At 47.3% G+C, this 14,011-nt stretch overlaps 1 protein-coding gene across 3 annotated transcripts in view; it reads right to left on the bottom strand.

The window, feature by feature from the left end:
- LOC149353028 (netrin receptor DCC-like) overlaps positions 1-14,011 on the bottom strand; it is a 68,472-nt gene that overhangs the window by 32,884 nt on the left and 21,577 nt on the right. For 2 of the 3 annotated variants that reach the window (XM_089577265.1, XM_089577266.1), the window contains exon 4: positions 12,735-13,028. The exons of the other annotated variant lie outside the window; for it this stretch is intronic. In XM_089577265.1, coding sequence (XP_089433391.1) covers positions 12,735-13,028 — 294 coding nt within the window. The remainder of the gene's footprint in view (positions 1-12,734; positions 13,029-14,011) is intronic. 3 annotated transcript variants of the gene reach the window in all.

Below are 14,011 nucleotides of genomic sequence, written 5' to 3'. Positions count from 1 at the left end.
CGTGTTACGCAACGACGACAGCGCATGATAAAACGCTCCCTAACTCGTATATTTGCAACAGCGTTCAGGTCTTCCTGTGCTTGTCTTCAGTGGTGCCCTGACGAAGCTGACCAAAACACAGGAGACAGGCGTACCGTTTACCGTTCTTATTTTCCGCTGAACCGAGACGAAACTCAATCAACCAGCAGCCGAAGCGAAAGTAAGATGCATCGGCCTCTCACTCAAAGCACCCACACTCAAGATGCGGTTCTTCTCGATCTGAAAATAGCATTTCATCAGGAAGCACAATGCGCGCCGACACCTCAGCATGCTTTCGCGACCAGTAAGGAGAACGGATCAATCATATTCCCTCTGCAGCGCGTACGTGAGTAGTCGACAACTAGCGCGCAGGGAGAACGCTCTTGACACAAGATCCCCACACGCGAGAAAAAACAAAACAAGCCTATGTCTTGAAGACTCGGTGCTAAGGCGCTGAACAGGGGCATTAAAATCTCATCCCGAAAAATCCGATGCTATTTTCTTAGATTTTTTAGATTCTTAACAATATTTACAGCTTGTAACACGCCACATGCCTTTGCTTAATCGATGCTTTCTTTAAATGTTTTTCTTTGCTATTTTATTCACCTGTTCATTTACCAAGCGCTTGCTGTTTTGCTTGGTGTTTGACAGCTGTGAAGTATAACATCCAGATACACCATTTCTTAGCGTTTCTTACATGTCACCTTTTTTCGTATTCGAAGATACCTAACTCACCTTGCCGCGATTGCTCGATGTACTGAATGAATAATCTAAGAAAATTATGCCAGCTTTTCTGAATGCGAATAGCTTGAATTGGCGTTTCCCTATAGCTTCAGATAGAGCATGGATCATCAACGTTGAGCGATAAAATATGTCACTATTCCGAGGCTGCAAGCTTAAGTTTGTTAGTATACGTTAGTTGGGCTGATATAATCCCATACAGCCCAAACCCGAAAACTGCATAACAAAAAAAAAACGTAGGTAATTCCTTGTCCTTGACAAGCTAGTAAATTAAACATCCACGCTTTCGTGCGGCGTTATATAAAGCTCGGTCTGCACCATCGCATGCTGAGTGTACTTGAGCGTATGTTCCAGGATTATCAGCTTTAAAACAAGAGAAATAACAAGTAACATCCAGGTAAGCGCCAGAAGTAAGCTACGCAGCTTTCTTACACCTTCGTAGTTTAAAAAAAAAAGTCGTCCCAATTAAGGGCTCGGAACACTGTATTATCACCATTTTGGGACTGTCGCACGAGCAAACCAGAAATACTTAGACTCTGGAGGGTGAATCGTTTAATTATTGAGATTAATCACGTACGTAACGTCTGAATTGCTGTGCAATCCACCTGCAAAGACCGCACTGACGTATCTGTTTTTAAAATCAAAATCTCTAAACGTCAAAAAAAAAATGACCTGGAATATCCATGTTGCGACCCAGAACGCCTTTCAAGGTGTCAACTATGCTTCTTTTTACCGATTCCGATAACATGCAGTCATTATGTAAACAAATACGCGCATTTGAAGCAATTAATGCGCATAATTTGTTGCAAAACTAGCGAAACGAAAACGCAAATAGCTCGGAAGCAGTTTTCCCACGCGTGGTAATTTCGGCCAGGTGCGCCTCCAGAACACCGCCGTCGGCCTGCCGCTTACTTTTTTTTTTTAGGTTGCGAACCAAAAAGTGAAATTTTGAAAATCTTACGTTCCGTCTTGCCAAACAAAAATTTTAGGGCTGAAAGTGCACTGTACTACAAAGGAACGAAGTGGCGGAGAGCTTCGACTTAGTTTAGATTATCTGAGCTATTCATTCTGCTCCGAAATGTAAAGGCGGTTCTTTGTAATTTGATGGGTTTAGAATGGCCGTGGCGACATCTAGGTTCTGAACCAGCGCTCTCTTCCTCAGTAGGAGCAGCTCTATGATCCGCTGCCCCACCGTGGCTAATGGTCCTGAAACAAACGTAAAAAAGAAAATGGAGACTTCCTCAGCCTACTCGAATTTCGCCGCGCGGTCGAAGATTAAGACAAAGTGGACCATCGCCAATGGCCTGACGCGACCCGATACGTCTCTTCCTTTTCGTTTGTCTGTTCGCTGCTCAGGTGTACAATTTGTCGCTAGTTTTCTAGAATGATTACCGATTTCAGTCAATAATGAAAGTGCTCATTCATGTGGCACTGAAGCCTCCGCTTGCCCCACCATTGTCTTGATCATCCCTTTCGGCCGTCCCCTCTCACTGCTTCCTCCGATGACGACGACCCCCTCTACACGGCCGAAGAGGCAAAGGCGCCGAGTGACCTTAGCGGCTGCCGTTCCTCCTCGCGCTCCCGCCATACGCGGCGCCATCTTTGACCTTTTCAAGACATGCGAGACGTTTCTCTCGATCCGCTAAGTGCTAGCAACGATGGTAGAGACTTGCCGGTGCAAGGTATCTAGTTTCTCTCCTGTGAGAGCAAAGAAGGGTGCGCGTTGTTGACGAAGTAAGCGCTCGGGAAGAATATTACACGTGCCGCTGGACAAATGCACGGTGTTCAAAAATACTACGTCAGGCGCCTGCTGGAATACAGGGAGTAAGAGTTTTAAGCAGCTCGTGGAACGAAGCCTCGGCCGACGAATGTATGCTGTAAATTTATTAGGAAAAGACTGGCGCATGTCGTTGCTGGCCACTCCACGCACATGTTTTGCCTCCCCTTTTCTTCGAAACGGTTAGGGAACTGGAGTAATCATAGCACGCAGAGAACCAATTATTTCACTCGACCGAGAACTTGAGTATACCCCAGCCGTTTGTACATGGATGCTTTAAATACAGTTTTGTTTGTGCCGAATAAATCTGCTCACCACGAAATAAAGCGAAGTTTTCGTTAGCATCGTAAGGTACAATGCAGCGCATTTTCTCATCCACTCTGTACAAAAGGTTTACGGTTTATGGGGGTTTAACGTACCAATGCGGCTCAGGCTATGAGGGACGCCGTAGTGGAGGGCTCCAGAAATTTCGACCACCTGCGGTTCTTTAGCGTGCACTGACGTCGCACAATGCATGAGCCTCTAGAATTTCGCCTCCGTTGAAATGCGACCGCCGCGGCCGGGATCGAACCCGCGTCTTTCGGGTCAGCAGCCGAGTGCCACAACCACTGAGCCACGAAGGGGGCCTAAGCCTGCAGAAACGTCACATCACTGTGTCCTAATGCCATAAATCGGATACATACTAAAGCCTTTCTATCTTAGCATTACTTCCACTGGTCGTGTGTCTTCAAGTTGTATTTTATTGGAGAGCACCCCCTGTCATCACGCGCGGTAACTCGCAGACCTTGCTACAAGAGAGCCTTTGACGTCTCTCGGGACGTAACTGCGTGAGCAACACGACATGCGGAAGTGAGGGATGCTAGTCACGGACGCTGGCATTGCGAAGCCAGATCCCAACAGCTAAGCAGTACCACCGCTGCCGTTCGGTGCATCGTGTATGCGCTCACATGTACTTGCGAAGCACTGCGCCGTCGCAACACCAGTCCTGATTGTGCTCTGCAGGCACTATACCTATTGAATCAACGTTTCCACGTGGATGCTGGATCCAACGGTTATTACGGGGCAAGAAACGTTCGGTTGAAAACGGAATTCCAAAAGAAAACTATTGAAAACGAAAGCTACCAGATGCGGCTGTATGGTATACAGGATCACTGGCGTTCAAATGTGGGGTCTGGGCGCTCACTCTCAAAAGGAAAAAAAACAATTTGTTGCGGCTGTGGGATTGTTGGTGATGCTGACTAGGAAACCAACCAGCCTTCGACTTCATGGCGCGTACCATACAATGACGCCCAGAAGCGAAACAAGCGATGGGTGCATAAAGCAGTTGGTTCTTGCGTTAGTTCGCGAATGGTCCGGGCTCGTATGCTGGCAAGCAGTAAGGCGGTAGAGGCGGCCACTAACCAACAGCCCTCAAGTCCGAAAAACATCATGAATCTAATACGACGACCGTATGTAATCTTGGCAAGCGCATTTGTAAACAATTAGCACAACTGGCTGCACGCGATCAGTTGTCCATCACGGCGAGTGGTGATCCCAACGGAGCGTCCAGATGAAGCCTCCTTTGCGCGAGGTCCACGCTAACGTCTTGGTCCAGGCGCGCTCCCTTCAGGTGTCAGGCTTCACCATTTGACCTCCACGCCGCCAGACACGCGTTGCTTCACCGTGCGTGACGGCGACCTCCCGCCACCGGTGTCACTCGAACAGCTTTGGGCGGCCACCGCAGAGCGCACATCCGGATGGAGTCCCCCCTTCCCCCGCCATGCACGACGCAACGCCAACCGTGGCGCTTGTTTCACGGCCGTCGTTTCTAGCCTGTGCGTGCGTGTGTGCGTGGCGCTTGCCCAAGGTGCGCCAGCAAGCGAGACGCATGAAGCGAAGCGCGTGTCGCAACTCCTCCACGTGCGGCCGCTCGTGCGTACGGTCTCCGGGCTGAACGCGGCTGGCGCGGACCCCCGGCTGGTGGTCCTTCCTGTTGTTGACATGGGCCTAAGTGGTCCGGGAGCCCGCTGGTTCTGTCCCCGACTTGTATTGATATGATTGGCGCCAGCTAAAACTAGTGGAGGACGAGCCGCAGGACGCCGCAAATGAATATGCGTCTGAGGGAGGGTGCGCGTGCAGTTGCCATTAGCTACATTATGCTTTTCCCCTTCCGTGGTTAATAATGTGCGAAAAACTGCTGTTCCGAAGCAAACGTTTCCTTCTGCTGTCATGAAGCACCTACAAAATGACACTATGCTCCTCGGGCAAGACGACGACAACGGAATAACGCAAAGCTTAAGAGAGCCCGTCGACTCTGTCCGCCGTAGCCCCGAACCGAAGCGGTTCTGCGGCAGTGTGAGGCCTGCGCCAACTGAAACTTATGATCGTCACTCCGTGGGGCCGTTTGGCAGCGGTCGCGCTGCATTTAGCGAGAGCACGGCAGCCTGATCAAATTAGTTAGTTATATGGGGTTTTATGGCGCATAAGCAACTATGGCTATCATGCGCCAAACACAAGGTTAGATGATATGTCAAGTGTATAGAGGTTACATTATAATAGATTTAAAACATTGGCTTTCTTCAGAAACTTACAAACAAGTGAAAACTCTACAAGTGTTTGCTCGCCTAAAAGCAATGCGGGATGAAATGGAATGCGCGTTCATTGTAAAATACCGTAAAAAGTTTTTTTCTAAGTTCTTCGAGGTGCGAACAAGAAATTAAAATGTGACTTACTGTGAGCTCTTCACCACACATTTCACTTTCACACACAGGTTTGTCTTTTTTTGTTAATAAGAAGTTATGGGTGATGTGTGTGTGGCCTATGCGTAAACGACATAAAATTACTTTGATAAAACGCTCTTTATGGCGGCATGATTTCCATTCTTTTAAAATTGGCTTTATGATATGCAGCTTGTTGTTTCCTTCATTTTCCCAAGAAGCTTGCCACTTGGCTCTTAGTTTGCTATGTACTAACTTCATGTGATCCCTAGGAGGCAAATTCACATGTTTTGTTTCCATGGTTCTGGTTTGTGCAGCACACATGTCGGCTCTCTCATTGTCCCTAATGCCAACGTGACTGGGAACCCAGCAGAATTTTATAACATGTTTTTGAGTTGTGACCTTTACTATATTGTGTATGATGGTTCCTATCAGTGGCTCTGTGGCATTTTTGGAGCTTAATGCTGTAAGGACGCTCAGTGAATCTGTATAAATGATGCTGTTTTTGATGTTTTCATTCGCTATTTTCTGTACTGCAACACAAATGGCATAACACTCAGCGGTGAAAACTGTAGCACATGAGGGCAGTCGAACTGCATTGTTATTTTTTCCTTGTATTACTGCGATTCCTACATGAGCATGAGTTTTTGACCCATCAGTATAAAATGCAGTGTATTTTCTGTATTTTTCTTGTAGTGCTAGATATTCTTGTATTATATGGTCGTGTGGTGTACAGGTTTTCCTGAGGCGTGTTAGTGTGACGTCACACACTGTGGGGAGAGTGTACCACGGTGGTAGCGCTTCGTGTCTTGGGGCAATATTTTTAACTTCATTTAGTATGTTCAGAGCTTGGCATTTTTCTTCGAAGAGCAAGAGCAACGGCTTAACTGCGTGAGGCTTGTTGTTGAAGAGTATTCGGGATGGGCATTTCGTGACTATTGGGTAACAGATGTTTCGGCTGAGAAAGGACTTTGAGGATGTATCTACAAGTTAGTGCAGTTCTTCGATCTTCTAAGGAAGGTTCATTCGTTTCCACATAAAGACTTGCTATTGGTGAAGTTCTGTATGCACCGGAAGACAACCTTAAACCAAGATTGTGGATAGGATCCAGTCGTTTTATGTAGGACGGTCTTGCTGAGCCATATACTATGGACCCATAGTCTAACTTAGAGCGAACCAGAGAACGGTATATGTGTAACAGGCATGCCCTATCAGACCCCCAGCGTTTTCTTGACAGTAGTTTCAGTACATTGAGGGTCTGGGAAGCTTTTTTCTTTAGGCTGTTTATATGTGGCAAGAAAGTGAGCTTTTTATCGAAAGTTACCCCTAGAAATTTATGCTCTTGTTTCACAGGTAATGCGGTTTGGTTTAGATAGAGTGTGGGGTCGACCTGTAGGCCTCGTCTCAAAGAGAACAGAACCGCTACTGTTTTCTGAGGGGAAAATCTAAATCCGTTTTTATCTGCCCAGGTAGCCAGTTCATTTATTGTTATTTGTATCTGTCGCTCACAGGTAGGTATGCTGGAAGACGTGCATGCTATTTGGAGGTCGTCTACGTAAACTGAGTACATTATGGATTTTTAGATTACTTTTCCTATGGAGTTCATTTTGATGATGAATAAGGTCGTGCTGAGGATGCACCCCTGGGGTACGCCAGTTTCTTGAATAGAAGTGTTGGAGAAGGTTGCACCTAGGCGGACTCTGAATGTACGGTTGCTTAGGAAGTCGCTCAAACAGCCCAGCATCCTGCCGCGGATACCTAGGTCCGCTAGGTCACGGAGGATACCGAACCTCCACGTGGTATCGTAAGCCTTCTCCAGGTCGAAGAAGACCCCGATACAGTGTTGGTTGTGGATGAACGCTTCCCGAACTGTGTTCTCAAAGCGAACGAGGTGATCGGTTGTGGAACATGTCTTTTTAAAACCGCACTGGTGTATATCTAAAAGTTGCTGGTACTGAAGTATGAAGGTTAGTCTGGTGTTTAGAATACTTTCAAATGATTTTGCTACGCAGCTAGTGAGTGCTATTGGCCTGTAACTGGTGGGACTAGGTGGTTTGCCAGGTTTTAGGAAGGGTACTATGATTGCTTCTTTCCATGCTTGGGGGATTTCTCCACTGATCCATATTTTATTGAAAAATTTTAGGAGAGCCTCTATGGCAGTCTCAGAGAGGTGAGCAAGCATGGCATAATGTATATTGTCTGGGCCTGGTGCTGTCATTTTACCGGATGTTAGTACTGTGTTTAGTTCCTGCAATGTAATAAGCTGATTGTAGTCTTCATGTATGCATGTTCCAAAGGGCAGTTTTTGTTTTTCTACTATTGTTTTGTGCTTTTGAAATGTGTGTGTGTAGTTGGATGAGCTAGAAACTGTAGAGAAATGCTCACCCAATATGTTGGCCTGCTCTTCTAATGTTGTTTGAGTACCGGGTGTTGTTAGCATTGGAAATGTGAATGGAGTAAAATTTCCTGTGAATTTCCGCACCTGCTCCCACATTTTCTTTGATGATATTGAGCTGTTTATGGAGGATATGTACTGTTGCCATGATGCTCTTTCTGCGTTGCGTCTAATGTATCGTGCTTTGGCTCTGGCCCTTTTGAAGATGAGCAAGTTTCCTGCAGTGGGATATCTGCGAAGGTTGCCCCAAGCCTTGTTTTGCTGCTTTTTAGCCAATGAACATTCATTTGACCACCAAACTTTATGTGTTTTTCGTGCAATTTCAGACGTTTGTGGGATTGCTTCTATTGCTGCAGATATTAGGCATGTGACAAATTTTTCATTTATTTCTTCTATAGTAAGGGTTTCGGCATATTCTTTTTCTAGTGTGGCCTTCGTTCTGAAAAGTGCCCAATCGGCGAGGTGAATTCTCCATCGCCGTGGCTTCGTAGAGAGGATGACTGTGTCTGATGTTAGCTTTAAAACCGTAGGTAAGTGATCACTTCCCCGAGGGTCGTCTAAAACATCCCAAATAAAATCATTAAAAACCGATGGGGATGCAAATGCTAAATCGAGGCAGGTCATTTTTCCAGAGCTGGGGCAGCAGTACGTGGCTTTTCCGGTATTCATTAGGCATATGTTATTCGAAAGAATAAAATCCTCGATGAGCTGACCCCTGGAATCAGTATGCTCACTTCCCCAGAATGAGGAATGTGCGTTAAAATCCCCCATTATCACATATGGCTCAGGCAACTGTTCCAGAAGTTCTTCTAGGTCATGCATGGCTATTGTGTTGTGTGGTGGTATGTACACAGAGCATATTGTTATTGTTTTATGGCTAATGATGTTTACTGCGACCGCTTCTAAGTTCGTCTTTAATGATACCTCTCTTGCAGGGACATTGCTTTGAGTAATGATAGCGACGCCTCCTGAGAGTCGGCTAGCTTGTACTCGGTCTTTCCGGAAAATATATATTTTTTAAGATGTTTGTGTGCTGTGGCCCAAGGTTCGTTTCTTGCAGGCACACAGCTGTAGGTGCCATTGTTTTGAGCATATCGGTTATGTCTGTGTAGTTTCTGTGTAGACCTCTACAGTTCCATTGTATTAGATACGCCATTGTGATAAGTTGGGGATTGGGGAAAGTTACTGATTCTCAGGAGCAGTGATTCGTGGTTTCCCTTTTTTCTCTAGGGAGTCTCGCCGCCGCTGCAGCGGTGGCGAACCAGGAGTTGTATCCATCGCCACTTTCGAGGCGCCGGATTTCCGCGGAGAATCCGCGGATGCGTGTGTTTTAGATGTCAGTGGACTTTCGCTGACATCCATCTCCTCCACGGTGGACGTGGAGGATGTTTCTTGTTTGCGATGGCCCGTGGTCTTCGCATTCGTCTTTTTTGTTGGCACCACTGAACCATGCTCTGCTCCAGGGGCAGAGTCTCTTGGGCCAGCAGTTGCCTTCTTAGAGGGGTGGGGCGACAGGTCCAGTTCAGCAGAGCTGTTCTGGGTGTCTGTCGCCGAGGATGCCGCTGCTGAAAGTGGGGCCTGAGGGCCTCCGGCGAGGATCGCGTGGTCTTCCCGCGAAATTTTCAGCCCTGTGGACTGTGTCACCGACTTCTGTGGTGGGGACTTGGTTGTCGACCCCAGGTCCTTCGGATCGACCTGTGTGCCGACAGAAACTGAAGGCGGCGGCGGTCCCCGCGTCACCGCTTCAGAGTATGTCCCTTTCTGTTGGAAAGAGACGCGTTTTTTTTGCTTCAAGGTAGGACAGGTTTTCTGTGGTCTTCAAAGTTATGCTTTGTTTTTCTGTTTTCCAGACTGGGCACGACCTGGAGTACGCGCCATGTGCGCCATTGCAGTTGATGCATTTTGGTGTGCGTTCGCATTTTTCTTCTGTATGTGCGTCTTCTGCGCATGTGACACAAGTGGGTTTGCCCCGGCAGGCCAACATGCTGTGTCCAAAGCGCTGGCACTTGAAACATCGTCTCGGATTCGGTATGTATGGGCGGACTTTACAATGGAGGTATGCGGCGTGGATGGAGTCAGGCAGAGTTGTGGTATTGAAAGTTAGTACAATATGTTTGGTCTTGATTTCAGCATTGTTTCTCCGGATGGTAATTCGTCGGGCTGCTATTACTCCCTGTTCGGCTAGTTCTTCCATTTCAGCATCGGTACTCTGTAGGAGTTCATATTCAGATATGACGCCCTTTGAGTGGTTCAGGGTGCGGTGCGGGGTTACCTGTATGCTCATTTCTCCAAGATTCTGTAATGACATCAGTTTGGTGCTCTGTTCTTTTGTGTTTATTTCTACAAGGAGGTCTCCGGTTCGTTGCTTTTTTGCTTTGTAGTCTTTGCCTACACAACTTTTTAGGGTGTTGGCGATGACAAATGCAGATAGGTTGGCTACCGGTACATTAGTGTTTGAGTGAAGCGTAAAAAACTTCGCAAACGCTTCTGGCTTCTGTGGACTTAGTTTCTTCACATCGGTGCGACCCCTTTTCGGGGGCCGATCAGATTTTTTTGCAGATTTTTCCATACGGCATGTACTGACTAAGGGTTCCCAATACTTTGTCGCCTCTGATTCACCCTTATACACAGAGGAAGGTCCCGGGACTCCCCGCCTGGTAGACAGACGAGGAGCCCATCGGCCGAGGATTGACCACTTCCTCGACCGCCACCGTTCAAGGTTTCTTCCCTCCACCTTTCAACCTATCGCCACGGTACGGATGACAGCTTCGGTATGGGGGCTAAGGGTCCGTGGTGGCGCCAAGCACCAACACCTCCTTACACAAGGTGCCCTTGCGGGTGATCAAATTAGCTCCAAGGTGCTCTCCTCGCTAGGCCCATCTTCGCGAAAGAGAAATAACGTTAACGCGCTTCACGAGAGAGGGGTGTCGGTGGCACGTTCATAGGCTTTGTTTCAATTATTTTTTTCTTAAGAAATACGACTTCGTAGCCTTTTTAGATAACAGCGTGTGAAACGTTTACTTCAGGATGGTAGCGACAATGCGGAATACTCACTATAAGGCATGCACGAGGTTTTTGAAGCCCGTAAAGTTCCTGTTATGCAGTTTTCTATGCGTAATTTCTTTGAGATTTCACAATAAGAACTTAATGTCAAATATTAAAAATATTTAAAAAAGCCTTCTTCAATAATTAGAAACAAAAATGGTTTATACTTTTCTGACAAAGTTCCTTTCGAAAGACAGTCAGTCACTTGTGAGCTAACGCGATGCCGCAAACACTGCGCAAAATAAAATATTTGTCCCGTGGCTCGCAAGCAAATTAAAAAAAAATGGGGGGGGGACACTTAAGCTCTGGCTTTGAGGGTATGACGGGATTGGGTTAATGGGTCCCGTCAGCGCCTACAGTGATCTCACTAGCGTAATACCCGATTAAGTCATCTACTAATGTTTCCAGATCACATGACACCAATGCCACTTGACAGAAGCATACAGTCGTTCGCATACACTCACCCCTCACCGAAATGCCCTTTGCGACTCGCTTAATTGCTACTCTCTTAATTAGTGACTCTCTAATCACACACATACTCATTAACATGCATGAAGTCATAAGCTACCACGTTAGGTGAAAGACCACACCCCAAACATAAAACCCCCTTTAACCAAGCCGTACGAACGTGCCCACGTGGCCGAGGAAACGGTTGTACAACTATTTACCTTATATACTTTTCCCCCCGCCCATGTACCGCTCTGTATTTAGGTTTGCAGGGACATCACGTACTTAAGACAGCACGTGATACCCCTCTCGCCGTGTACAAAGACACTTTTCTATAGACCACACACCGAGGCATTGCCGGTTATAACATGGTTAGAGAAAAAGGGCATTTTTGTGTCTGCGGTAAATTGCCACCTTTGTGATGCTCCAGAAGAAAGTGAGCATTATTTTATCAATCGCAAAGATTCAATGCTACACTGGGATATCACGCAACGGCCATTGAACGAAAAATCCTTAATTTGACGGCGCATTCTGTACGATATCTCACTGAACTGCCTTGTTGATGAACCCTTAGGCATGTTCTTTTTAATTGGACTACGCAGCCTGTGGAAAACACTGATGATGGACCGACATTGTGAATCTTGTTTCTGGAAAACACTTCAGTAGAATGATAGCTCTTCTATAGGAAGAGTATTGCCTTTTTTCTAGTGCTTGGTCGTTCAGGTGTGCCGTATTATGCATTGTGTCGTGTTGATTTGATGCCATTTTCCTTATAGTTTGTACAAAGTTCATATACATAGAATATTGCGTCACTGTAATAAACACCACGTTGAAGAAAAAATGCTTGCGTGGCCTAGGGGCAGCGTGTCTTACTCGCAATGCAAGGGTCAGGGGTTCGATTCCCCACTAGCTGCTCCAATTTTCTTTTCAGCGCAGTTCTTTTACTTTATATACTTGCATGCCGCAATGACGTTTGAGTCATGTTGCGACCTTGTAGTGACAATTTATCTAATGTTTTAATCACTTTTCGATTCGGTCGCTCCTCGTGTAACGCCAGACCTTTCCAAACAATACGAAGTTTCGCGAGAACAACGCCGGACGTCGTATTTTTCGCTGAACGGGAATCTCTAAGCTACCGATATTTCGAAAGTAAAACGACAGAAGTTGTACAGAGGAAATGAAGGCAGCGAGTTTTCAAAACCGCGCATTTCAATTGCTCCACCTCGTCTGTCAGATCAGACTGCGAGCTTGGGCATGAAAGAAGATCCACACTGCAGGTTTGTGGGGCCAGTGTAGAACACTTCCGTAAACCATTTCCGCTCATGTGCCCCCGTCTTCGTGGCTCTAGAAGGTGCGAACTGCATGCAAGTGAAATACTGCTCAAATGTGTTTTGTCCGCTTTGCTCCCGCACTTAAAGCAGTGGACAGTGCGGCGCCTATGCTGGCCGTATAGTCCTGAGTGGCTATCGAGGCAGAACATGAGTCGCTGTACCGAGCCCCGCTTTCGCCTTTGAGAAGCTGATTATTGATAACTCAGCGAAAAGCGTGCACGCGCCTCATGCCCCAATCCTCCAGGGCATGCGTCTCTTAAGAGAAAATGAAAGAGCCGCTTCACCTAATGTAGCCGTGGTGAACACAACGCTGGAAACGGGACCCTGTTGGCCTCCCAAAATGGCGGACACGGACACGTTGTAGGTTGTGGCCGGCCGCAGACCCGTGAGTCGGTAATACAGCACAGGCTGAGTCTTCTCCGCCGCGTCGAGCGGAAAGCGCTGGGCGAAGACCAGCGCTGACCCACGCATCACGCGCAGCTCGTAGCTGTCGGCGCCACCCGTCGGCTGCGCCCAGGACAGCACGGCGGTGTCCGGACCCACCAGACCGGCGCTCAGGCTTCCCACGCTGCCGGCCCCTGCGCCAAGCCACGGCCCCCAATGCGGTCTGTATGCGTGCTCAAGGACGGGTGTCCTCTTCCCTCGATGCATCTGAGAGCACTCCCCTTTTTCCAAGAAACGAAGTATCTCTCGCCCGCCAAAGATCTGATGATCGCGAAACGCGACAGAACACTTGTTTTGTACCTCGAAAATTCCTCATTTTAATCTATAAAAGCACATTATGAAGCCAAAAGATTTTTTTCTTCTCAAGTCCGTCTGAACGTCATCACTGCTATAGGCATGCAGATTATAACGTCGCGATGGTCGTTACCGCCACCAGGGGAGAAGCTGAAGCGATAAGCACGATTTTAGATTGTATCCAACGATACTGAAGCACTATTTTTTGCGAGTAAAGCCGAAAATATGAGGTTCGCCCTGGTAGCCACGAGTCGCGCGTGGAAATGTTGATGTGGTAAGAACTGCTGGCGTACAACGTTAATCACCTTTACAGCGTCCGACAAAACTGGCACCGGTTTCCTGCTTTTATTTCGGTTTTACCCCTCGGTATCATTCACATGGGACGATAGCCGCTGACATCGATTCATTACCCTTATCAAAGCATCAGCCGCCGGCATGGTCTTGATGAGACTATTTTCCCTCTGTACAACCAAGGATTCGTTTCCGCACTGCCGGAACTGCTCCATTTGAGGAGTGGTCGCAGCCGGCGTCGGTATTTCACACTGGAATCCGAAAAATGAGCCCTGAAACTGGTGTAGTGCAGCCCAAAAAGCTTTCAGGTTGTTAACGTGGGATGAGGATAATGTAGGCCCGTTGGACAGAGGAGTGTTTAATTGCGCCTTTTAGGGAATTTCACTTGCAACGTTTATACGCGACTTTTTATTCGCTACCGGCGCAGCGGCTTTTAAGCCAAGCCCCAGCACATTTGTCAACAGTCCGTGGTATGTTTTCTGTGAACTGTGGCAGAGGAGCTTACCTTAACAGAGCGCACAGAGCGCACAGG

This window comes from Amblyomma mixtum, chromosome 3 (assembly GCF_055824585.1).
Source record: "Amblyomma mixtum isolate Tamu chromosome 3, ASM5582458v1, whole genome shotgun sequence".
NCBI lineage: Eukaryota > Metazoa > Arthropoda > Arachnida > Ixodida > Ixodidae > Amblyomma > Amblyomma mixtum.
This window is presented reverse-complemented; position numbering and strand designations above follow the sequence as displayed.